We start from the raw sequence: 27,321 nt of genomic DNA, 5'->3' as shown, positions 1-27,321 counted from the left end.
ACACAACTAAAATTTTCACAGTCTATTATAAGTAATATTAGAATTTCCTGCATTATTTTGTGAAGTAGTTTGCTCAGCACATATGATTTATTGTTCAGTGCACTGAATGGTGTGATGAGAAACTATGAGGAGGCTCTGTAATTTCCTATTTTGTCACTAAGAATACTTACGTTCATCACAGTAGCTTCAAGTTCACTGTTTCAAGGTGTGACAGTGTTTCAATTCAATTCAATTTTATTTAAAGTGTCAATTCATAACACAGTTATCTCAAGACACTTTACAGATGTGTAAACAACGCATTCAAAAAAAGAAGAGAATCTGAGAGAAACAGGTCCCAGGGCAAAACCCCACACTGGCTAAGCATTTGGCGACAGTGGCAAGGAAAAACTTCAGATTCTCACTCCCGACACCACACTTACTCATATAGTACCTGACTCGTCTCACTCAGGAGACAGTTAGCTTTGAAGCCCCAGGACTCTGTCTCCAGATCTTGTGTAGTTTGCGTTTGTGCCCTATGACTCTTGTTGAGCACACAGGTGCAGATCTTACCTGAGGCAGACGGTCTGGTGCCAGTGGGTTGTAAAGCAATCAGTCTGTGGTAATATATCCTCCTGCCTATCAAATGGCTAACAGAGCAGGAGTGGAATAGCCTGTTGATCCAGAAACAAACACCATACAGCCCGCACCCCCCTCCCCATCTGGCCAAGGATAATCTGTTTTGGTCTCTCTCCATCACTGTCACTCCAGAAACAGACTCCCAATGACACATACAGACAATCCAGCCTTCCTCCACACTGGATAGAATTTCCAATCATACACTCAGCACTGAAAGTGACCATCTAATTTTGAACATAAGCACTGGACAGGTCTTATTTAAAACAAAGCTTTGCCAACTGCAGCACTGTCAACGTGTGTCAGCAGATGACACTGAATCACTGTTTACTTAATGCTAGCAAGAGCAAACAAACTCAGTATAATTTATTTCCTGTGTCATTTTCATAATAGAAGTGAGTCTGGTGCACTTCTATTCTCATAAGTTTAGCGGAAGCATAATGAATTAAGCTGTCTCCAGCACTGCCCCCGCGCCATCTATTCAGGTCATATTGTGAGATGCCACTATTGCTAGGGCAACAAGTAAAACAAACAATGTGTGGGTTCTTTACATGTGTGAAACACTAGACACAAAATGCAGTTAGTGGGAATAGAAGGTCTGCACCCAGCTCAAGCTTTACTTTCAACCACGTCCTGCCTTTATGAGACAGAGTGGGTGGTGGGAGTTTAAAAGCTGTCAGACTCTTTTTAATCCATGTTTACCACAATGGGAAACTCTGTAAACACATGGGTTCGCCACAACATTATTCCAACAAGCCAGCGCTCTTGGATCCAGGACTCAGTGAGGTCTTTTCAGTGAAGGGCTGATTTGACTCCAGAATGAGCTAGCTCTGAACTGTTTAACTTTTCCCAGGCTTTTGGTAACATTGTGGCACAGAACAATGACAGGTCATGATAACTTCGAGATGCTAATTCAGTAATCTGTTTAAGTGGGTCAGTCTTTGAACCTTTTTGCTCAGGTGTTTCAAAATATGTAAAATATTCAGTGCTGCATGTTTTTTGTCCAGATGTTCATCTGTTGCTGTAGTTTTCTGCACCCGGCCTAACTGACTAATGCTAGAGCTGATACCTGCTCTTGATTCAATAGTGGTGACAAACACAGCTTTGCCCCCGGGCTCTTGAGAAATCATATCATACACAGCTTGCACTCCAGGAAAGTTTTTATATTGTGAGTCACTCTGTAGCCCCCATAGAGAAAAGATTTCAGCATATCTAACCAGGAAACACCTTTAAGCCCTGGACGAGCTGGTAAGAGCGAGAGAGTTATACACCGCATGCACACACTATAACCATTCTACCTGTCGTAATCACAGGTCCTTATCTTTGTGTCCATAGGAGGGGAGGTTTTATCAGCATGGCTATACAAGGTGGAGGTAAACAGAGTGTACACAAAGTGACTAGAGACACAGTGAGATGAAAACAGGAGAGAGAACTCAGCAAAACATCAGGTGTAACATATGATCACAGCCACTCACGGTTATAGCTAACTTGAGACAAGAACAATAATTATTCTTAGAAAGGAAACACAGCTCATTTTCTCCTTCCTATTAGATGTCTTACTTTTACATGTGAAGGAAAGCGATATCCGCTCACAAATGAATGACCCTGTTATGCAACATGAATATAACTGATTTAAGATTGCAATAGAGCAATAACAAGCACACAATGTGCCAGTCAGTGAGTTGTTGACAGAGTATATAACTTCTGTCCAAACACTGCATAAAATGTTGTGTCTGTAATTCAGTTAAACATTCACTTTCACACAAAGGATTGTTTTTTTACATGTGAAAAATGAAACAAAGAGACAAACCAAGGCAAAAACCATTGCAGGGCTCAGTTATTCACTGCTGAAGCATGCTACACACCCTCACTGTCATCGGAGGGACACTCACGACAACATGCTTGACTGCAAGCTCTGACAGTGTGCTCTCTGCAGGGTTGTAAGTCATGATTAGGATAATTGTGTATCTATTCTAATCAGCCGCCAGGCACTGGGGCTCCAGTTGTGAAAGCTCTTGTCAGTGGCTTGGACACTCTGCTCTGCTCTGGCTCAGAGGACAGGAATCACATCCTGGAGAGGAGACCCAGAGTAATGTCCCTGTCCCACAGGCGTGTGCCAACCCAACCGCATGACTCAAGCCTTTGTGGTAAGTGTAGGTGGCTTCTCTCCTGTGACTACTCCCTGACCCATCTTTCTCAAACTCCCTTACACTCTTCCTCTTTTACTCCTTCTTTCCATATGAATCATGCAGCTGATTTATGTGATGGATGTTTATCTTGAGCAATTCCTCTTCACTTCCTGGTCATGATTTGAGTCAAGCTGTAAATAGCACCAATACTACACTGGCTTTGGAACAACATTAGACAGCAGTGTTTTCCACGCTATAGTCATGTCACATGAAAGATCTGCATTACGTCACGTGGACACGTGCCTATGCAAACACGAAAGGCTGGCAGACAGTAGGGAGTGGTGTTTGTGCTCTTGTAGAAGTAAGGTGTTTGGTGCCGGCCAGTATGTCCATCAAACTTTAGTCTTTCCCATTACAACATAGATTCCTCCTCTGAATGCCTGCTGTTGTTCTGAGTAACAGGCAACTGGGGACTAGGAAAACACATCATGTCTGCATCTCCTCACACTGAGTGCTAACAACATGCTGACATGACCATGAAATGCTGCCTCTGACCTGCTGTCCATCCTGTGCTGACGTTACTTGCTCCTATACGTCTGTGCAATATGCAATGACACAGACATGCAGACGAATATACTGTACATGCATGTGAGCGCTCATAAACACTGCTTAACACATTCAAGATGCTTTATCTACTTCCTATTAGCTTGGCTTCCAAGGGCAGGGAAACGCCAGAGGAAGCAGAGCTGTTGTTGTGCTTCCTGTCCTGAGAGAGGGCCAAGTAGAGATATCCCTGAAAGGAGCTGTTGGAAGAGGGGAGGGAAGAGCTGCGTGTTTTGGACTTCTTTCAATGGTGTACAATCTTATCTGGCTTTAGTTTGGTATGCTTCCACTAGTCAGGCACAGTTTAGGAGTATGTATTAGAGCCTCCCGGCTTCCCCTCTCCAACATAAGTAGTAAACAGTTTGCAGGTCTGCAGCTGTTCATCAGTGGACTTAAATGACATAAAAGACTTAAAAGACATCTTTTCATGCTGAATTTTATCATGCTTTCTCTCCATACAGAAAATGGATAGATATTTCAGCCTTTGATTTCATGTTCTGAATCTGAAAAGATGAATTCCAGACAGGATTAAAAGGAATACTTTCAGCACTTTAATGAGCATGACCTTAATTAGTGGGTCCTGGTGGGAACCCATTGCAAGCTCGCTTCAAAAAAAAGATTGTGGCTCTGCAGGATAAGCTCAAAGCACTCACTGTAAAGCAGCATCTTGTTTTTATACATATTCCACAATGTTCATGTGTCAGTATTCGTATAAACTGTACATATGCATATCATCTCTGTTTTCCTTCCTTTACTATCTTTATTTCTGTCATGGCCAAGTAGGTCTGATAACTTCTGCTCAGTGTTCTTGTTTTTCGATGAAGCGGGGGACACCCTTCCATCTTGTTCTCTTGTCGACTTCTGCTACATTTTAAGATGCTAGCTTTCAGTTTAAACTTTAATCTGAGCAAACATTCAAAATCAGGCCACTTCACCATCTGTCCAGTCTAACACAATAGTGGCCTAAGAGGCTCAAACTGTGGGAAAACATGCTTGTGTGTGTTTGTGGTTTGGCTAATGTAAACATTAGGCTCCTCATCCTGTAAGCAGATAAGACTCACGGAAATTGATATGATTAAATAATACAGTGAGGAGCAAATGAGTCAAGGCTGTCATTGTTAGTGCGGATAGCCAAGCTTATCCTAGTCAAGCAAACAAGATTAATAATTGGACAGCCTGCTATTGTCACCTACAAATGAAGGACAAGGATACTGATGTCTCAGAGGTCACAGACACACATGCTCACTAAAAATCACCCACGCTTTAATCTAGAACTTTTTACTCAAGAGTATTCTGTGCTGACTTATGCCAGGGTACTATGACAACATTTTAATTAGGGAAGGCTAATTATGTAAGTCAGAGAAAGAATTAATTGTCTGATATCTAATATATTTGATCTTCCTCAAAAGTCATAGTGGGAACTTGAGCTGAGGATGTTTTTGAGTGTCACACTGTGTCTTAACCACTTCTCTTTGAGGAAGTGCTGCTGTTAGACATGCTTACTGAACAGGATGCTATTTTCTTTTCTTTTGTAAATCGAACTAAATTGCTGATATCTTTATTCTTTTGAAAAGGTCTTCAGAAGACAGACACATTCAGGGCCTGGTATGTGTCACAAAATATAACATTAAGGGCTCTTTAACACAAGCAAGAGTGTCACATCTTTGACCTGAGTTCCTATTTAAAGCCAGTCCTTCATCAAAGTCAGCCTGAGGTCAGAGGGCGTGTAAGTGAATGTGATATCTCTTAGAGAACAGTAAAATGGCACTGTTTTCCTGTTTAGGAGATATCTCAAAATGTGTTTCAGTAAAGGGGATTCAGGGAAGGCTCCAAATCATAGAGTAATTATGTCAGGAGCTTTGCACTAAACACTATTTTAGAGGGAGATTTGTGGGTAGAGAATGTTAAGTATAGACTGCTGCTTTCAAAGTGTTGTTTGGAGTGTGAAAAAACCTTAAAATGTTTGACTTAAGCTCTTGCATGCGCATGTCTGTCTGTTTCTCTGTCTGTCTACTGCCTTTGTGTACACTCAAATATGTGAAGGCATGTATGTGTGTGCACATTTTTTCATGAGTCAACATGAGTTTATGTACACATCTGTGTATACAGCAAAGTCTGGTTTTTCACTTGTCGAGGAAGCAACAAGGACACAATGCCCCGTGAGCTTGGTGCACACCTCCCACACGCATTCGGGCTCCAGAGGCCCTTGCAGTGTTTGGTCTGGGGCGACTCCCTGGCTGATTTACTTCCTGCCAGGGGCCATAGCACTGTGAGGAGGACAGTGTTCATAGGGTTTATCGGAGGGTAGAAAGAAGAATAAATGGGAAGTTCTGTTAAATTTATGAGGCATAACTCGCTGTTAATTCTACATTTCATCGCCTCTTCAAACGGAAGCTAAACCAGAAGTGCACACTACTTGGATCCAAGTAATGAGACCTCAAGGACCATCAACTTCACTTGTTACATGATTTAATAATACCGTGCATAGCAGTGATAACCCATTATTTTTCTGCAGGACTAAGAATAATCTGCTGGCTTCAAAATAATTACAGCCCTTATTTAAGACTGACTTTTTTCAAAGCTGTGAAGGTGGCTCATTTAAAGCTTCAACTTTGCTATCTTTTTTGTCTCTGCAATTACATAGTGGAAAATAGCTCACTTTCACAAGCACAGAAATACAGTAAATATGATTAAAAATACAAAAATGTAAATATTGAGATGATTAATAAATTAAAAGCATTATGAACATATTTTGGTAAAGTGGTGGACTGCAATAAGTTCCTTAGGTCCTACAAGTCTTTGTGGCTCTACAAGATGGATGAACACCATTACTTCAATAGGTATTCTTTCATTTAGTGCTTTTGTGATGGTAGTGGAGACGGTGGTCTAATATGTCAGTCCAAATGTTTTCAGTTGTGTTGAGATCTGTTGATTACAATAGCATAACATACTGATGTCATGTTCATACTCAACACAGCTTTAAGGGCCCTCGCCTCTACTATGTGAAAACATTCACGTTTGTTATGATTCTTGTTATTATCCAGAATATTTGTATATTTACACACAAGGGAGTACAAAGTTTTATAGCTTGCCTTACAATTTTGACATTAAGCCACGTACATTCACAGCCATTAAACCTTCATTTTAGTACTACTTAGTACTACTACTACATTACATATACTTACAATGTTTTATCTAGAATTCAGTGTTCTCCAATTTAATACCAGAGTGTAGCGTGGCTCTTCACAAAAGATACAAATGATGATGTGTTGTAAAGTAGATGGCAGTTTAGTTATTCATCTGGTTTAGCTTTCAGCACGTAGCCTCAAGGCCATTATAGTCCTTGTACCCTTACAACTGAGTTTTGGACAGGAGTGTATTTTTCCACCCACACACGATTCTCCCCCTGGAGGGCCACATTTTGACCAAAACTTATGCGTCTACACAGCCACCCTGCTCTTAAGAGATGGAAAACGGGTGGTGGACCTCATTTGCATTCTCCTGAACCCGTAGGCTTGCTCATTAAGAGGCTTGTGTGAGCAGTGAACCAAAGCATTTCTGTTGTGAGGAATTGATGTAGCTGCTGCCAAGCACTGGATCAGGTAGTCTGGCTGAGTTCATCAGGGGACCTAAATCCATGTGTGAATGGAACAAAAGGCACTCTGACAAAGCACATACTCTGCCCTGAATGACTCAGTCTCTGTCATCAGGCCCTGCCACATGAATTTATTCATACACCCTCACGCATGAACTCAAATGGAGAAACAGGACTTGTTCAGCTCACTGACTGTAGCTCATCTGTGGACTGCATCCTTCATTCCACATGCATTTCTGTGTCCTTAGTGTATCTAGAGAGCAATTCTTTCCTAACTCAGTGGCCACTGATTTATACTTTACTCCATTAGAAGTACCCCCACTTTGATGGTAAGCCTGCTGAGCTCCTTGGTGGACAACATCTGAAATCTTTATCAGAAGAACTGGGGGCCTTATGTCCTGCTGTCTGCTGCGTTTCTAATATCCCCCATGAGTAAAACTGGACTGGAAATCACAGGAAGTGCGAACTCCCCCAGCAATTCGGCAATCAGTTGTTACTTAAGATTAATAGATTGCTACAGAAAGCAAAGCCTACTCTACAGGCTGATATCAGAAACAGCAGAAACCTGGGATACTCATTGGCCTAATGCCAGAAACTCCTGTTTTGGCTGTTTGAAATACAATGCATGCATTACATAGCGGGAAACTGGTGAAGTGCGTCTTCATGAGACCCTTCAGGATTCAATAAAGCAGCCAGAACAGAAAATGAGAATGTAGACAAAAGATAGCTAATGTTCTGTACACTTAATATTTCTTGTGAGGCCGGAAACAAGGCACATTAGGAACTTCCATCTGTGTCAGTCAATCCTGTGGCACTCCGGTGATGCAGCCTGTGAGCAGAGTTGACTCTGAACCAGCAGCTGGAGAAAGTGGAAGCAGCGTGACGTTCTCCATCACACCACAGCTGTCGTTTTCACGGTTTCTCTGCAAACACAGATGCAAAAGACAATGTTTGTGTGAGTGTCTGTGTTTTGGGGCACGTGTGACTATGAATGTAACCTACAGTACTGTATGTTCTCATTCATTTTACTGCTTCCCAAAACCCCCGAAAGAATGAATATAGTTTGATAGCCACATTAATAGCCAGCCATTATAATTACTAACATGACTTTGATTCAGCCTCAGTCATAGGGTGAGTTTGCCAATAACTCCCCCGGTCTATGTCTAAAGTGATCCTTGGGCCATGGAGACTAAACACACCCTGTCATCATCAGGGAGGCGGAATGGCTCGCTCCACCCACAGCAGGCTGTGGCTGCACTTGAACCGCTCAACATAACAATGTCAAGGAGTGATGCAATGATGACTCGTTATTGCTGTTTTTGATTATACTACACTCACAAATAGAAAATACCTGTGTGTGAGGCAATTTACCCTAAAGTCCCTCCATTTCCCATAAGGCTTTGTACCAATACAGGAAGTGATTAATAGCTAAAGCAGCTGGAGGACGCTCAGGGGTTTGGTATGCTTAACCGGGAGAAGTGCTTTAATATGGCCGTATTTACATTGTAGTGAGAGATGACAGTCCGTTGCCGGGGGATTTGTGTTTTGTTTCCACGGCGGGAGCCAAGAGTGTGTGGGTCTGCCAGACGAACCCACGATCCAGCATTAATACACTGCGATGTGTCAGCCTGAGCCTGGGCTGCAGTGCTCGCAGCTGCAGCAACTGAATGCACAGCTCATCTGCAGTCAAGTCAATTAAGTTCACCTCACTCACAAAAATCCATATTTTGTTCCTTCCTTAGCCATGCACTTTATTTACTTCATTTGCCAAGGTTTTGAGACACCATTTCTGCTACAATCCAAATCCAATTGAAATAAACATGATTTTGTCTCAAAAACTTTTAAGAATTTGCCTTTAATAAGAATAAATCAATACCACTCTCAAATATGAACCTCCAACCATCAGGCAATTAGCTTGAAGGTTCATTCATGGTGTTGGAAAAGCCTAAACTTGTAGTCACTTGGTTTTTCTGGAAGCTATATTTTATCGTCTTTATCAGCAGATGGAGATGGATGGAAAACAACAGAGGCAATCCTCAAACATACAAGAGAGGGATTATAATCTTGATTTCATATCTGACCACCTTTTGTGACCAATTAAAATGTATCAAGCAGAGGTTTCTTGTGTCTAGAAGGAGAAAGTTGCAGATTTTGAGTTTTAGCTGCAATCACATTTCAAATTTATAACACCCACATGTAAATAGAACAAAAACAAACACATGTTTAATAATAATAATAATGATAATAATAATAATAACTTTATTTATATAGCACCTTTTAAGAACCAGGTTTTCAAGGTGCTTAACAACCAGTTAAAAACAGAACTTCAAATCAGGCACAACAGATAAGCAAAGTAAAGTAATATAGAAAATTAATCAAGAAACTGAAAAATTTTAAAGAACGCAATAAAAGGATAATAAAAGATGATTTCACCTCAAAGACTGTTTTTGTAAAAGTGAGTTTTAAGAAGTGACAGCCTTGCTTCCTCAGGCAGGTCATTCCAAAGTCAGCTCTGACAGCAAAAGCCTTGTCATCTTTTGACTTTAACCTTGATTTAGGAACAACCAAAAGGAACCCACCCAAGGATCTCAGGCTGCAAGCTGGCTCATAGGGGGTCAGCAACTCCGTTATGTATGATGGGGCAAGACCCAGACATGCTTTAAAAGTGATCAGTAAAATCTTAAAATCAATTTTAAAATGGACACGCAGCAAGTGGAGTGATGCTAGGTTCAGAGTGATGTCGTCTGTTAAAACCAATGAGATGCCTAGCTGCTGCATTCTGAACTAGTTAGAGACGTGAAAGGAACTTGTGGGTGATAGCAGATAGAAGAAGTTGCAATAGTCTAACCTGGAGAAGAGGAAGGCGTGGATAACTTTTTCCAAGTCAGACTGTGAGAAGAATGATTTGAATCTGGATATAGTTGAAACATATAGAATGAAACATGATTGGATGTGTTTTTGACATGGGGGTTTAACACCTTTTCACTGGAATCATCTACAGACTAAAAGGCTTGACGTCACCTTACTACAACACTGAACCTTTTGCTGTTGTGTTTATATCAGCGTGAACTTTGGACGCAGACTAAAGATGCACGTAATTTAGTTACCTCAGCAGGCAGAGGCAATCAATGCTGTGACCTCCACAGTGAATAAATCATTTACGCTGATGATACAGTTTTTTGCCTCATTTCCAACAACCCTTCCTGTTGGTGAGGGATTCATAGCAATAAGCTGAGAGAGTGAAGCGTCACTCACACTGTGAGCCACAAAGGGAAATTCCTTTCTGCTCCAAGAGCAGCTGAAAGGAAAATGAGGCAAAGGTGTCTTTCTTTCTTTCCTTCCTCCTTTCTTTCTTTCTTTCCATTTTTTTCTTTTTGCCGGATAGAGCTCAGTGTGAGTCATGACGCAGAATCAAAGAAAAGGCAGTCATTTTTCCTGAGAAGAGTATCCTTTGACACGGGTTCTTTCACTTGCCATCTCTCATCAGAGCTGCCTCCGCTTATCTCCCTCCACGACCAACTTTTTTCCCCTCCCTTACTAACATTTTTTTCCCTCCCCAACTAACTTTATAAGGAACTTCCTGTGAGCTATGACATCACAGCGTGGCTCACAAGTGTTGGGGGGAGGAGGGGGTGGCTGTAGTAGGAGGAGAGACAGTTTGGATCTGACGCCTATTATTCCTCTGAATGTGTCTGTTCAGTGGAACATGCAAAGAGTTTTAATAACAGATTCAGAGATATAAAGTAGGAATACACACATAAACACATGCTTTATTATTTTGGATTTGATTACATTTCATTTCTCTCACTTTTAAAATGTACTTGTATTGTTAGAGCTTAGTTTTTCTGTGCCATCCATCAAAACAAGCTTGTAAATCAGTTTTAATCACAAAAAATGTGCCTGAAATTATAAACGAGGATTAGTGAGAGCCTGGGCCACGTAGGGGCCAAATATGTAATGGTAAGACTTTTGGTTTGGGCGATCTTTTGCACAAACTGTTAAAGGATTTCCAAACTTAGGCACAAGAACACATTGTTCTTTCTCCACACACACCTCTGCTTTCTGACACTATTGATTCAACACAAGTTGTTTGTAGCCATTGTATCGCTGTGTTTGGTTAGTGTGCATGTCAGTGTTGGGTTTGTTTAGCCTGCGTCGGTTAAACTTTAGGTCTAAGTAGGCTAAGTGACTGGAAATGGAGGGTGTGAAGGACTGCACAACCGAATGTATTCATAAATTACACTGAACTGAATTAAAGAAAAATCTATGTGGATTAGTGAATATTAAGTCAGGTAAACAGAGAACAGGTCCAGCTAAAAGGAATATGCACAGGGTAATCTGATAAGCAGCTCAACAATCTGGGCTCCATTCACTTGGCAGCATGTTGTGCAGATAAGTGTTTCTTTGCATGCTGTCTGTGCTATCTACCTCTGAGCCATCCCTGTTACTGCCTCTGTGACCCTGCAGATCTTTGCACTTTGCTTTTAACTGCACCATGTAAGCGTGTTGTTCATGAAACCACACAGGAGACAGATTTGAAGTAAAATATATATCATAAAATAGAAAGTTTCAAAAGACGATGATGATTCACTTTGAAGTAGTACTTTCAGCACTGCAAACAGTACAGTGCAGCAATGAATAAACATCTCTGCACTGCACCATAGAAGTTGCATGTCTAATTGTTGAGGTGTTTACTTTATAGTGCATGTCCCACATCCCACTGGAGCAGTTCGTCAGCTGTTCTGTAACCTTGCGTTCACACTTGCTCCGTCCTGTGATCTTAAAAGCACAGACAAATGAAGCACTGCGGAGTTTGATCTCCGCAAGTTAAATTATGCTTCAATCATCCCCGTATGTGTGGGTATGTACAAGGGTGATTCTTTTCTGCAATCCATACGCGTTCAGCCTGTTCTGCCGCACAGAGACGGGCGAAAACTGAAGGCTGTGCCTTTAAGGGCAAGTTTGCAAGGCGGAGCCAGCGCCTCTCTCGTGTGGCAAGGCTTATAAGACATTGCTCTGTGCAACACAAGCCTTATCTGAAAGTGTCACATTATACCCGGAGCGTCACCAATGCGCTGGCGTTTTGTTCCTGATGCAATAGAAATCTGAAGATTACACTGTCAAATCAAACCCCACTGAAAGAAACCGAGGAGCTATATTTGGACAAAGCGGAGTCTAGGAGTCAGTCAAAGGAGGAGAACTGCAAAGTTATTTAGGTGAGTTCAGAAAGTGACTTGAAGTGACTGTGTAGGCTGCTGTAAGAACCCATGTCTCGCTTGTCTGTTGTTTTGTATGTTGGTGCCAGCACGAGAGACACCGCTGATTGATGCAACTTCAAATCCTGTTACGATTGTGTCTTTTATTATTATGATTGAACTTTCTGACGGACTGAGCGGGCCATTTAGAGCAGCAGCATGTCTTGTGGTTGGATTAAAAAAGAGGGATTAAAAAGTTCTGACAAAAATAAGATAGAAATTTGGAACACACATGTCAGCTCTTCGGCTAAGTCTATATCCATCTTTTATGATAAACAGAAGATTTTTGCAAACCTAGCCCGGTTTGATTCTTTCATTTAGTCTAGGCTACAATGTCTATTTGTTTCTTTTCATCTTAAACAAGAAGAGGACCAAACAAATCATTCTGTATCATCACTAACTGGCCTTGCTAGACAGCCGTCTTGTGTGTTGTGGTGTGAGTCACCTGCCTGCTAGAGGGCTTTTAACAATTATTACCTCAATCCGGTAAAGCGAGGGGGTGTGCGCGCTGTTTGCTTGCCGCACAGGTAGAGCGGGTATGGTTGCTCGGAAACCGCTGCAGGGTTGTCATGAGCGGGGTGTGAACTCCTGTGACTACTACGGCCCCGAGTCAAAGGCAAGCTATGTGCTGATGTTTTACATCACTGCCAGCCTCACCAGACCTCCTCCTTTTCCAGCACCCATGTGCCCTTCGATGTCCTCACACTCACATCGAGCCTGTCCACCTATTGTAGCCTATGACTTGACCATAAAAGGACTCGCATCCTCGGGTCAAATTATCTGAATTAAGACTTAAAGAATCCCCCTCCGTTCAGCGGGTTAATGCTCTGCATGACTACGCATCATTTGTTTAATCCTGTTGCCTGTAAATGCTCCTATGGTTAACAGCCAGGATGAACTGTCTTTGCACCTGTTGCAAGAGGAAGCACAAGCCCCTGGGGATTCATTATCGAGGATCATGTTGCTTCCCATCCCAGTCGAACCGAATCGACTGCAGGTGGCGGTGGGAGGGTGGGGGGTTGCCTTGTTGGGCAGTTTGGCTCAGGCTGATGCCCCAGGCTTCCTGTTGTTTTAGAGCTTTGTTTCTCACCAGCTGTCAAAGCAGCACATAAATATGGCTCACAGGAGCGGAACGAGGGGGCCGTGTTCTTCTCAGTCATCACTCCTACATTATGAGGAGGACAACATGAGTGTGCACGCACTTCATTTGCGCTCTCCAGGAGAGATGACCACCAGTGCTGTGGGTGCACCTACATTATAGACAGACAAATAGGATTAAAGCTTGGGCTTCTGATAGGGCACTGAGGGGATTAGGAGATTTTCTGCAACAGTGCATGCTGGTGCACAATGAACTCAGAGATGGTGCACAACAAAGATGTGTCTGTGATTGTACTTGCTTGAAAACTTCACACATACAACATTTTTGACTTTCTAAACTAATTTAACCCGAGATTGTGACATACAGAACAGGTTTGTCCAGTGTGACAGGGGTGGGGGGAATCAGATTTTGCTCCCAGTGTATCAGTGACTCCAGAAATATCAATATGCTGAAGGGTTTCTGTGCCATTGAATATTGTATACATTGTTTACTCAGCCCTGACACATATTTGACATGACATGACCATTCAGGTCATTTGACTTGAAGAATTCTTGCAACATCAGGTATATCTCTGGTAACAGGAGGAGCCCTCTGTTCTGCTGTTCAGAACAAGATGGATTGCAGCACAGTCATGTTTTAAGATAAACTGTAAACTTATTAAGAGTGCAGTCACAGTCTGTTGAAATAGAAGCCTGAAAGCTAATTAAGAATTTAGACCTAAGATTGCTCTGTCGATTTTATATAGATTATATAAATTATATAGCTTATTTATATGGGTTTATATAGACTCTGGCTGCAAGTGAGATGTAAAGTCATTCAGTGAGTTTTGAAACACTTGAGCTGGTGAAAGTTAACAACTGTAATGTATTTATCATTCTAAACATTTTAGGTAAGCTACAAAACAAGTAAAAACTGTCAGTCACTGTTTCCATATGATAAAACTATATATATTAAATATTCCAGTTAGGTGAGAGAAGCACATGCAAGCTATTTCAAGCCAATTTTCGAATGAAGTCAACCATTGAGGACTGTTATTTTGAGCTTTTGTAGAAAATTGTTGTCATCTTAGGGAGGAAAAAAAATCACAACTAAATATCTGGCTTGGTGGGCAGCAGAAAGCAGAAGATTTGTATAATTTTCTCTCTATTCTAATATCAGAATTTTCTTGGCACTTCACTTGAGGAATTTTGCTCTGCTTTCAGAGAGTATTTTTCAATGTGCTACCACATATTCTGTTTCTGTTCATCTGCTTTTGCTTTTAACCTCCTTTCACTGTCATGCATTGCTGTGTCTTGGCTGTGTTACAGGTACACCAGAAACAGGGGCAGCCAGCCGGGTGATCTGAGTGTTTCCTGGCTTTGATGCGACCCGAGTGTGCCTGGAGCATGTCCACAGTGGGCCTGACTGCCCAGGAGACCTCTTTTCCCATAGAAAACCCCTTCCTGAGGGGTGGCTACTGTCACAGCATGGCTGGATCCAAACCCTCTTGGAGCCATCACCATGAGCTGGACAAGTGAGTGTTCAGGTGCCAGGACTAACAGTCCATTGGGTGGTGGTGGTTGTGGTGGTGTGTGGGTGGTGGGGTGGCATTCTGAAATAATTGTACATTACAATGAAATGGTACTGGTACCAATATCTTTTTTTTCCCTTTTTTAAAACAGCTTCTACTTCAGTATGGATACTGCACTCACAGATCAGAGCTCTCGTGCCCAGCAAAAGGGGCCACCTCCCTCTCTCAGTTATGAAAGTAAGTGCATGAGCTGTCATCTGCACAGTGCATGTGTTGTGCCTTTAACACATCTTACACATAGTGGATATAGAAAGTGATCTTCCAGAAATATAGAGAAAGATAGGAGTCCATAAGAGTCCTTTTTCACATGGTACATTGAAGTTGTAGCAGTAATTGTGATTGTCGTTAACTGACATTGCCATTAATGTTATGGGTTTTTTCTTCATTTTTCCTCTCTGATAGGACATAAATACAGTCCCAGCTCACAGAGACTACCCCCAAAGAAATCCCGGCCCTCACATCTCTCCCTCTCCTGCAGCACTGAACCATCCACCCCAAGTCCTGCTGATGACGACCAGGTGGTTCCCTCTTTCCAGAGGCTCTCAGTGCATGAGTGCAGCAGTCCGCCCCAGACACCAGGCAGATGCTCCAAGCCTCTGCCCCCCATCCCTCCACAGATTGATATCTCCCCTGAGCAAGCTATGGATAATGAGGTAGAATTTTTCACAAGTTCAGACGACAGCTGTTGCCTGGTGTCTGACCAGTGTCCCAAATCGTCTCCTTTTCGGTATGGAGTCCCTAGTCGAAGGAGCTTCAGAGACTGTGGACAGATTAACTATGCATACTATGATGGTCCATTAGGACCGCAAAGCCCAAGGCAGTCCCAACAGCAGCATCAGGTACATCCTCCACAGGAGGTACGTGAACATTATGAGCAGCACCGACAGGAGCCACCTGAGCCAGTGGCCTGTCCAAGACAGCAGGACAAAGCTCAGAGGAGGCTGCGGCGCTCGCACTCTGGCCCAGCAGGATCCTTTAACAAGCCCTCGCTGCTGCGCCTCACATGCACCAAACGCCACACCAACAGTATGGATAAGTCGGAGGTGCCACCCCCTATCCCTCCACGAACAATCAAGACAGGAGACTACCGCCGCTGGTCAGCAGAGGTCTCATCAGGGGCTTACAGTGATGAGGACAAACCACCCAAGGTACCCCCAAGGGAACCTTTGTCGAGAGGCAGCTCCCGCACCCCCAGCCCCAAGAGCCTCCCAACATATATTAATGGGGTGATGCCCCCAACCCAAAGTTTTGCACCAGACCCTAAGTACGTAAGCTGTCGAGGTTTACAGAGACAGAACAGTGAGGGCTCTCCCTGCATCCTTCCTGTTATGGAGAAGGGCAAGAAGGCCAGCACCACACATTACTATCTCCTGCCTCAGCGACCTGCTTTTGTGGACTCACCTTGTGTCGAGAAGTTTCTTCGAGTCATGGACAGCCCCGCAGCTCGTAATACAGATGTATCTGACTCTGACTGGGACTGTCACAACAGGAGGAAAACCCATGTGGATTTAGTTTGAAAAGTTTTTGTGGAAGTAACAGAGGAGTTCACTGTAAATGAGCAAAAACCACTTGAAGAAATGGTGAAACTCAACGCTAACAACCCTCAAACTGCTGCTTTTACTCTTTAACCCCTTATGTATTCTGAACACACAGAGTATGTGTGCACTGTATTCAGTTACTGGTAATGTTGGAATAACTATCGCAACCCAGATACTTTGTGTAAAAACTGTATCTCTTGTTGGCAAAATTCAAGACTGTAGAGCTTATTTTTGATATGATTTTTATTTCATGACATTCGATGTTGTGCTGTTTTTGCTGACGATGTGGTGCAGTCTGAAGGTACAAGCGGGCCTTGAACCTCGTGCTCAGTGTTCTCCGTCTGGAAGGTTGAGAATGTTTTGTGAGATACATGGATGCTGTTTTTGTGTCTCACAAGGGACAAAAGGTCAGTAATGTTACCATATATCACTTAATATATGAAGTCTAAATACAAGGCCAACTAACATTTAACATAAATGAAGGATGCTAGCACACACACACCTCCATTCTGTTTGGTATTATATATCAACACTGATATGGTTTCCCTGACTTGATGAAGTTTCAGTCTTATTAGGCTACTTTATCTGTCTATTTTTTTTTTAAACATGGCACATTGTAATGGTAGATTTTCTGCTAAAAGGTTGGGTACATTACTGGTAGCTATGCATGTTTCCATTGGAATGTATAGTGCAGCTTTTATGGTATAGTTGTCTGTTGATGTGTGTGTGTGTGTGTGTGTGCGTGCGTGTGTTTTATGTATATGTGTGGATGCGTTTGTGCATATGTGCATGTGAACAGCAGTTGGGAAACTGTTCTGGTGATAAAATTTCTACAATTGGTAGAAAAATGAGAACCATACTTGTTACTGTGCTCTGCCTTTTTGCAGCACCTACTTTTGAGTACAGCCCTCAAAAAAGTGCACACATTGCTTTCTATCAGTGTCCAAGTCTGTTTTGCTGCACAGAAATTGGCCTGTTGAACATTATGTGAATGTATGCTGTTCTTACCGAGATTCCATCAAACAGCTGGAGAAGCTTAGCTTATTTTTGGTCAAGCTGTGAGATATTGCTTGGAAGTAATTTGCCTCAAGTACTACCTCCCTTTGATATGAATCCTGTATTTCACATATTCCCCATTAATAAAGGCAAAATCTGAAATTACGATGTAGAAAAGATGAGGTAACCAGCTCCTTATGTGACCTGAAACCCAAGTTTTAATTCAGCTACACTTCAGAGTAACAGAGAGTCAATTCTAACTGAATTTCCTTAAATAGAGATTTTAGATCATGCAGATCTAAGATCACTGAGATGTTAGGCTAACCTCTTAATACAGACGCATTACAAAGACAGTGCAGGGTTTACCTACCTGACACAGACTTTCCTGTTCTGCTCATGCATTCCTGCCTTACATGATTGCAGTGGGTGTGGTCTGAGACTTTGGCTGCTGGCAGCCCAGAAAATATATGATTTTTTTATTGTTGTAGATTATTCAAGAAGTATCAGGATGATATAGTAAATGTAGCACATGTATTGAAGTAACCCTATTATCGGACATGGTGTTCAGTTTGGGCAACAGACAACTGCTAAGGTCAAACAATTTTGGAAATATACTTTTTCTCTCCTTTCTGCTCACAAAACCTTGCCAACACAATGTTGCTTTTAATTTAATGTGTGAAAAAATGTTTACATCATACTCTCATACTATTTAATCTTAAGGTATTCATATGTCTTATTAGAAATAATAAAACTGAATGAAGACTAGTTTATCAAGAAATAATTTCTCTGCTGTGGTGAAGACATGCACTGGGAGAGTACAGTATGCTGTGTACAGTATTTAACAATTCCATTTGTTGAATTTATGAATAGTTGATAAGTATATAGTCTTTGAAAAGAAAGAAAAATAAAATGACTTTATTTATGAGCGTGCTTCATTCTTCATTTCTTGAATCTGTCAAGCCTAAAGTCACAACTCAGCTGTTTGGCCTGTTTTATCACCCACACACCCTCATGCTGTGCCTTATTGTGACTGGCCTCTATCCAGAGAGAGAGAGAAGAGTGACTTACAATGGGCGATTGACAGGTGCACAGTGTATTGCCTTCCTCTTCCTGATTTTAACATGCTCTCCCCCTGCATGACTGCTTAGATGTCCTGTGGCAGCCAGCTTTGTGTCCACAGGTTTTTAAGCACTTAACAATGTTTCAAGTGTATTACTGACTTGAATCCATGTGATTGGGCAACAGAGTCGAAACCAGTGTGAGCACACACAGGATGTTATATGTCAAATAATTATCTCTGTATGCATTTGGTGTGTGGAATCTGTAGTTAATCCCTCATACTACAGGACTAATCAGTAGTAGCACTAATCCTTTTTGTTCACAGTTATGACTGCATGCTCAAGGACCCCCTGGTGGTTGTGGTGATACACATTTTTTTTTTTTGTATTTAGTATTAGTATTTTAGTAAGTATTTTATTAACTCATTTGTTTCAAATTACCCCTCACACCCCTGAAACCAGCTGGTAGAGGCCACAAGAGACGAACAACTGCTTCAGTTTTCAGAGCTGCCTGATGAAGATCTCTTGTAGTTACTAAATAAGGTGCAATTGAATCTCTGTTACAATGTCCACCATAACCTCTCAGCAAGCAGGGACTCTTTCTGTAGGTTTGCTGGTCTGGTAGCAATTGATTTTGCATTACTCTCTTCATGGAATAAAAGGAGTTGAGTTGACAGTTGGAGCTACAACCACCTGCAAACCCTTTCACCTGGTTCACTTTTAAGTGAGCTGCTAAGTAACAGCATGGGTAGTGACTATGGCAACTAAAGACAGGCAGGTCATTTTCAAATGTCTGTTGGTGGAAAGAAAGATCAAGTGCCTGATGAATTAACAAGACGTGTGGGTTGAGATCAGCAAACAAAACAAAAAACATTATTGCACTGCTGTGGGTGGCACTAAAAGGCACTGCTGTGTTCCAGGCGAGAACTCAGACATATGACGCGCTCAGATTTTACTTTCAGCCTTCTCCTGACTTTTAACTTGACTTATTAAATGTTCTTATCTAAATCTTTGCTAATTAGTCTGGAGTTTTTTGAGTGGGAGCAAGCATATCTGTTTTCTTGGTCTGGCTCTGATACATGTGGGGAATACTGGAATACTAAATTGGGTTCTATAGATATACAGTCAAAATTGCTGCTATACTTTCATACACATGACATTTGCCTTCAAAGCCATGTATTATAAACAGGGTTATGGAGGCAAATTTACAATCACTAATACTCAAAATAGCTTTCTCTGCACAAGAAGTTAGATTGTGTAATTTAGATTGTGTTGTTGTGATGATTTGTTCTGAAATACACAACATAAACTGTGAGGTTTAAGGCAAGTCACACCAAATCTAATTTCTAACTTATCTATAAAATGTGGATATTCATGTTGTCATAAATGGTGTAGTAAAATATTTTTAACAGTGCATCCAAAGTTGCTATTTTGGGTTGATTCCTGAAAGCTACACTTCCTTGTTATATATGAATATCCCAAATGTATATAACATACAGCTAGACTGAAAATTCTGTTCCTTTTGTCTAACAGCTTTTTGTTTTGTTGTAACGTTTCTTATCATATGCCATGAGGGGTGGACACAGTTGTAAATATTTAACTTAGACTGAAGTGCTGCTGGTTAAATTTTACTCAGGTCACTTGTAAAATATAGTACATCAAATGAAGGTAAAGAAATTGGTCATGAGTCAGAAACAAGGTGAACATAAATAGTCATCAATGGTTCAGAAGATGAATGTCAAAGTCAATGTACTGTGTATTACCGTTGATCAGTAACATGGATGTGCACATGTGCACTAGCATTTTGAGGTATTGTGGCATGGTTAAAATCTCACCATTGCCAGTTTCACAACTATTAAATGTAAAGATCAGGCAGGAACTGTTATATTGGACTATTACAGAAGTAATATAGCAGTTATTGCCTGATGCTGACAGTCCTACAACAGAATACTACTACTACTACTGAGCTACTGAACTACTGAGGCTGATTAAACAAAGAAGGTCACTCTCATCAGCTTCACAAAAAATATATGAAACTCCCATGGTTCTGTGTTGCTCTTATTGCAAAGGCAAAACATCATTAAAATGAATGTCTGAATGCCATCTAGTGGCTGTATATTGTCCTGACATTGAGGGACATTGACAAGCAACCATTCCAGTTCTGGTATAGTATTACCTGAATTACACTAATGGAAACAAATGCATAAACAGTAGATGCTAACTTAAAAATATAAAATGCCTCATTGTCACAGTTGTAGCATATTGCATGGCTACTGTATTGGATTGCAAAAAAATTGAACAGATTTTTGTAACTGTTTCAATCACTACTATGAATGCTATAGATTATAGCATGCATTTGGTTTTGTGTCACAAATAAATATCAAATAAATATCACATGTACTGCATTGGCAAGTGATGCAACTGAACAGAAAAAGCCAACATATTTGATGTTTTACCTCACTGTTTTTTTTACAGCATATTTTTATTCTGAACTTGATTCCAGCAACAGAACACAACACAGCAACAAAATACTGGGAGTGTTGTGGAGTGCCTAAAAACACCAATTTGCAACATTCAATGGGTGTGAAAGGGCCATCCTCAAAACTGTTAACAAATAAATATATTTTAATCTTATTTTATTCTTGCTTTATTTTCACTCCTGGCTCCTTTGCATCTTGGTTAAGAGCATTTAATACATTTTGAAATGATTTGGTGCACTATTAATCAATGAAGATGCACAATGCTCATGACAAAAGCCACCAGGTCAAAAAAGCCAGTAATAACTGATAATGATATTCCTCTTGAATCCTTAAAAAAGAAGCTCATAACCTGTGATTTATGCACAGCAGAGGGTAAGAAAGGCTAAGATGAAGTGAGAAAAGATGGGTGGTTTAATAGCTCAAGTAAGATTTGTCATGTTACATTTATTAGACTTTTTCCCACTTCTTAGAACCCATGTAGAACATGTTCTACTGTGCCAAAATGTGCAAATGCTGCACTGGTTAAGCAAATTAGGGAAATTTAGCTTATTTGTAGGAGAGCATTTCTGACTGACAATAAAAAAAGTGCAGCATAATGTGGTTTATTAACTAACAACACTGGAGTCTGAACTAACATGCTCATTGTAGGGCACAACAGGCTACAATGAATTGCAATAGCTTAAAAAAATCATCAATATTATAACAACAAATTAGTCGTATATCATTCTTGTGCAATACACAGTAAGTAGCTCATAGTGATCTGTAATTTTCTTTAATCTTATAATTTAAAACGTTGTAATTACATATATGTATATGAAGACATCTGGTCATCATCTAGAATTCATGTTCAAAACCTCGGGATGTTTTGTTGTGACCTGAAAATATACAAGAAAGATCTCATATTAACATCAACATTTAAACTGTAATACATTTACACTCTGCGCTTGTACCCCAGAAGTCTTTCATAGGTACTGTATATAATATCAGAATAGTTAATTGGAGTACCTGCAATTGAGGGTCAGCATTTTGCAGATGCTGCCTGAAACCCCCTGATGTGTAAGGGCCTGCATATCCAAAGTTTTGATCTCCTTTGAAATGAGGAAACTGCAAATGTTACTGTACTTACTGAGAAAATGTTCACTGTTCACAAAAACAACAAAAAATCTACAGACCTGTATCAGAAAAGTCAAAGAAATCGTCATCGAAAACAGAAAGCCTACTGTTACAGGAGTTACTTCTTTTCCTAGAGAAAAAAAGAATGTCATTAGGTTTCACAAGGGAAAATTTGTAACTTCGTAATTGACAAACAAAATCAGTTGAACATTTGCAAATTACTGTATAGAAAGATGCCTTTTGTGAATCATAACCCACCAAACACCCTGATGTCGCTTTCTCACAATGAGAGCTATGACTATGATAATCATGAGCACTAGTGCTCCTGCCAATGATCCAAACAGTGCTCCATAGAAACCTGGTCCATGACGGAAGAGCTCACACTGTGTGCCATAGTACTGCTCCAGGCTAGATTCGAAGCAACTAGGATGAAATTCAATTACAATGAATTACCTTAAAAAATCCAGAATATTTTTTATTATGATAAAACATTACAATTAAAATAAAAACAGATGTTTTGGCTTACCTACAGGTAGGTCCTTTGTAAATGTTATTGCTACATTCTCCGTGTTGATGACAGTAATCAGGGTTTATTTTGCAAGGTCCCACACATTGCCACTGACCATGACTGATCTCAGCGGTGTAATTAGCAAAGTGACTACAGTTAACAAAAGGCTTCAGGTCTGTGATATCTGATTGAAAAAAGGGGATAATTTTATCATTTTATACAAGAACTATAATACAACGATGGAAATGTTGATATTGAATGAAAAATACTGACTGCAAAGCAACAAAAAGTCAAATATGAATGTTTAGAACTGACAGAGAGTGCACTTGCTTTTAATCTCGGGTGACTGGAAGGTGAGTCCATTGAACTGCACACTCGCATTAAAGGCCTGAGAGATCTTATTGAGGTTACTTGTGTCATTTAAGATATCAGTCAACACCTTATCAAGCTGAGTGTTGACAAACTGGATTTGAGTTTCATTATTTACATAGATATACTCCACCATGCTCTCTGCAACAACACTTCCAGGTCTATAGTAGAAAATAGAAAGACATTAGCAAAAGAAAAAACTTCTACTCAATTAAAAAGCAATGTAAATAATTTCATGCATGAAGTTTAATGAAAACTTACGATAAGTTGATGACTTTAACAGTTTTATAGCTTTGTGGATCAGCTTCTTTACACAGGGGTTCAAGCTGGAACAGTGGACAGATGGTTATGGCAGTAACCATGTTTTGGTTATTAGCATCAAAAACAGCAGAGAGCATTAATTATTAATTAATAAATTACACGGCATGAGTAAATACACTGAAATTAGACCCTCATTGTTTAATAATCAGGAATTAAATCTTTCAGCAATGAAATGGCATACCTCCTCTTCCAGTTTTTTGATGAATTCTAATGACTGTGGTGAACTTAAATTTTTAAAAGCCGTCTGAAAAGTGAAGTGAATTTCCAAAGTAAAGTTTGCTTTTCGAGTTGGTATGGCTCCAGTATCTGCAAGAAAACATGGTAGAACTTTACATTACTGCTTGGCGATAAGATGGTAGTGGTGTAGTTAGTTTGATAAAGAGGTAACAATCAGGTAATACCATGTAATTACCAAAGCAAAAACTATTCATTGCTATTAAACAGAGAATACCACATATGTTTCTATGTAATCACTTTGCCTCTTGATGTTTGGTTTCATCTAATATTACCATGAAATTATATAAAAACAGACAGTATTTTGCAGTCCTAATTCATTGTTACAAGGAAACCATCACAGTGTCAATACCAAGCTATTACCTGGTTATGACTTTGATAATTACATAATATTAGCTCATTATTACAAGCTACAAGCAATAACACTAAACACACTGCAGTAACATTTTACATCTCATCTCATCTCTTTTTCTACCGCTTGTCTGGGTTCAGGTCGTGGGGGCAGCAGTCTCAGCAGGGAAGCCCAGACTGTCCTCTCCCTGGCTACTTTCACCAGCTTATCTGGGGGGACACAGAGGCATTCCCCAAGAGACATAGTCCCTACATCGTGTCCTGGGTCTTCCCCAGAGCCTCCTCCCAGATGGACATGCCTGAAACAACTCCCCAAGTAGACATCCAGGAGGCATCCTAACCAGATGCCCGAGCCACCTCAACTGCCCCCTCTCAATATGGAGGGGCAGCAGCTCTACTTTGAGCTCCTCCTGGATATCCGAGCTCCTCACCCTATCGCTAAGGCTGAGCCCAGCCACCCTGAGGAGGAATCTCATTTCCACCACTTGTATTTGCGATCTTGATCTTTTGGTCATTACCCATTGCTCGTAACCACAGATGAGGGTAGGAACATAGATTGACTGGTAAATCCAGAGTCTTGCCTTTCAGCTGAGCTCTCCCTTCATCACAATAGAGTAGTACAGCATCCGCATCACAGCAGATGCTGCTCCGATCCGCCTGTCAATCACCCGCTCCAGGTTTTCCTCACTTGTGAACAAGACCCCGAGGGACTTGAACTTCTCTACTTGGGGCAGCAACTATCCTCCGACCTGGAGTGGACAATCCACCCTTTTCTGATTGAGAACCATGGCCTTGGACCTAGAAGTGCTGATTCCAGTAGCTTCACACTCGGCTGCAAACCACCCCAGTGTGAGCTGGAGGTCACAGTTCGATGACGCCAGCATGACCATGTCAACTGCAAAAAGCAGAGATGGAATCCTAAGGTCATTGAACCTGACACCTTCTGCTGCCTATAAATTCTGTTCATTAAGATTATGAACAGAACCCATGACAAAGGGCAGTGCTGGTGTAGTCCAACCCTAACTGGGTGTGGGTTTGACTTATTGCTGGCAACACAAACCAAGCTCTCAATACAGAAATTGGTCCAGTGTTCCATGGCCAGATTGAAAATGGCATTGTTCCTCTTGAATCACAGGTTCAACTAACGAATGGACTCTCCTTTCAAGCACCCTGGCATAGACTTTCTCATGGAGGTGCTCCCTCTATAGCTGTAACACACCCTCTGGACCCCCCAGGACCACCACCCTGGTCTGCCACTCCAAAGGCACTGTCCCTGTTGACCACGCAATGTTGCATGACAGCCCTACAACATCCCTAGCCTTGAGGAACTCAACTCAACTTAACTGCTCCAGAACCCTTGTGGTGGGAGAGCCCATCCCCAAGTCCCTCGTCTCTGTTTCCTCCATAGAATACATGTTGGTGGGATTAAGGAGATTCTGGAAGTATTACTTCCATCGTCCAACTATATCCTCAGTTGAGGTCAGCAGCTCCCCATCCCCACTGTAAGCAGTGTGGATGCAGTGCTGCTTCCCCTTCCCTAGTCGCCGGATGTTCTTCAAGTCTGATTGAAAGTCTCTCTTTGTGGTCTTGTCAAACTCCTCGCACATCCGGGCTTTTGCTTCTGCCCGAACCGTGTGTCGGTTGGCCTGCCAGTAGTTGTCAGCTGCCTCAGAAGTCCAACAAGACAACCAAGCCCTGACTCTGTCTTCAGCTTGATGACGAATGTCTGTTAGCATTAGCTAACATTTGATAAGTTAACAAAGCAAAAGAAGGCCTGTTTATTTCACCTCATCCTGTCTAGATTACATATTGTTAGCAATGGAAAGCTTACAACATTTTATATTAAAATTCAAAATGAATGTATTGCTAAAAAAAGTAGATAACCTATCTATAATTTATTTTCAGCAAATACTTGTGGATGAGGAGTGGATGATATTTGTGGATCTCACCAATATTAGCAGAGGTGTTATTTTCCCCAAACACACAGGTATCTCCAAAGACAAACTCTTGACAGCTGCAGTGACATCCTCCAAGCATCATGTCGAATATACAGGTACCACTACACCCTGGACAGTCCTTATCATGGCACTGGGGAGTTGTATGGGGTGTTGTCATAGTAACAGTGGTATTTGAAAGAGGGATAATAGTGGATGCTGAATGACTCACTGTTGTAAGTGTGTTTGGGCTGATGATTTCTGTTGATGTCAGTGCCTTTGTACTTGAAAAAGCTGTTTGTGGACTGCGACTTGATTTTTCTTTTGTTGTTGCTTCACTTGTGGATGCAGCAGTAAACTGTGTAAAATGTGTCAAACTGGACGAGACTGCAGAAAGTGTATGGATCAAAACTGTAGTATCTGAGGTTGGGTTGATAGTGGATGTAGGGGTGAAAGTTTGTGTCACCACATTAGTGGAGATTTGAGAGCCGACAGTTGACACTGCAGTCTGTGTTGTAAAAGTCTTGATCAGTGATGTCAAGAACTTAGTTGGTGAATGTGACACTGTGGAAACAGCTGTTGGTGTACCGACATTAGTTGATTGCAAGAGTGGCTTACTGGTTGTAAAAAATGTGGTAACTTCAGGGACTGTTGAAGTTTCACTAAATATTCCCTGAGCACTGGTTGGAAACTGAGAAGTGATCTCAGATGATATTGTTGTTTGAACAGTGACACCGTTTGTGGTGAGTTTGGAGGTGGATATAGCCGGCTCAGTTGTTCCCATGGGTGTCACTGTTTTTGGAGATGTAGACTGACCCTCTGTAGAGGCGGACATGTTTGTTGTAGATATTTCTTGACTAGTTAAAGGATGCCCAGTGTTGCTGGAATGAGTTACATGGGGACTGACTGAAGTGAATGTGGAGGTTGAACTGGGGGAAACATTGGTTGGTGTTGAGGAGGAAATGGCACTCTCTGAGGAATGATCTCTGCTCAAAGTTGTAATTCCATTTGTGGTGAGTTTGGAGGTGGATATAGCCGGCTCAGTTGTTCCCATGGGTGTCACTGTTTTTGGAGATGTAGGCTGACCCTCTGTAGAGACGGACATGTTTGTTGTAGATATTTCTTGACTAGTTAAAGGATGCCCAGTGTTGCTGGAATGAGTTACATGGGGACTGACTGAAGTGAATGTGGAGGTGGAAACATTGGTCGGTGCTGAGGAGGAAATGGCACTCTCTGAGGAATGATCACTGCTCAAAGTTGTTGTAATTCCATTTGTGGTGAGTTTGGAGGTGGACACTGCCGACTCAGTTGTTCCCTTGGTTGTCACTGTTTTTGGAGATGTAGACTGACCCTCTGTAGAGGAGGACATGTTTGTTGTGGATGTCCCATGACTAGTAAGAGGACGCTCAGTGTTGTTGGAACTTGGTGATGTTCCAGTTTTATGTTCTGCAGTTGTTTGAGTTACATGGGGACTGACTGAAGGGAATGTGGAGGCTGAACTGGGGAAAACACTGTTTGATGGGGAGGAAATGGCACTCGTTGAGGAATGAGCACTG

The 27,321-nt window shown here is 41.4% G+C and overlaps 2 protein-coding genes across 2 annotated transcripts; one reads left to right on the top strand and one right to left on the bottom strand.

The window, feature by feature from the left end:
• Positions 1–11,962: 11,962 nt before the first annotated feature.
• On the top strand, positions 11,963–18,322 carry errfi1a (ERBB receptor feedback inhibitor 1a). The gene is made up of 4 exons (XM_046383342.1): positions 11,963–12,155; positions 14,601–14,806; positions 14,955–15,040; positions 15,266–18,322. Exons 2-4 carry the CDS (start codon positions 14,655–14,657, stop codon positions 16,378–16,380), a joined length of 1,353 nt encoding a protein of 450 aa, XP_046239298.1. The 5' UTR covers positions 11,963–12,155; positions 14,601–14,654; the 3' UTR covers positions 16,381–18,322.
• A 3,588-nt stretch (positions 18,323–21,910) lies between these two features.
• LOC124057175 (mucin-3B) lies at positions 21,911–26,085 on the bottom strand. The gene is made up of 7 exons (XM_046385309.1): positions 25,781–26,085; positions 23,428–23,552; positions 23,187–23,251; positions 22,887–23,086; positions 22,575–22,740; positions 22,307–22,471; positions 21,911–22,178 (listed from the first exon to the last, which is right to left on the bottom strand). The coding sequence occupies exons 1-7, from the start codon at positions 25,944–25,946 to the stop codon at positions 22,100–22,102; spliced, it is 966 nt and encodes a 321-aa protein (XP_046241265.1). The 5' UTR covers positions 25,947–26,085; the 3' UTR covers positions 21,911–22,099.
• Positions 26,086–27,321: the final 1,236 nt, after the last annotated feature.

Source organism: Scatophagus argus, chromosome 3 (assembly GCF_020382885.2).
Source record: "Scatophagus argus isolate fScaArg1 chromosome 3, fScaArg1.pri, whole genome shotgun sequence".
Classification (NCBI taxonomy): Eukaryota; Metazoa; Chordata; class Actinopteri; family Scatophagidae; genus Scatophagus; species Scatophagus argus.
This window is presented reverse-complemented; position numbering and strand designations above follow the sequence as displayed.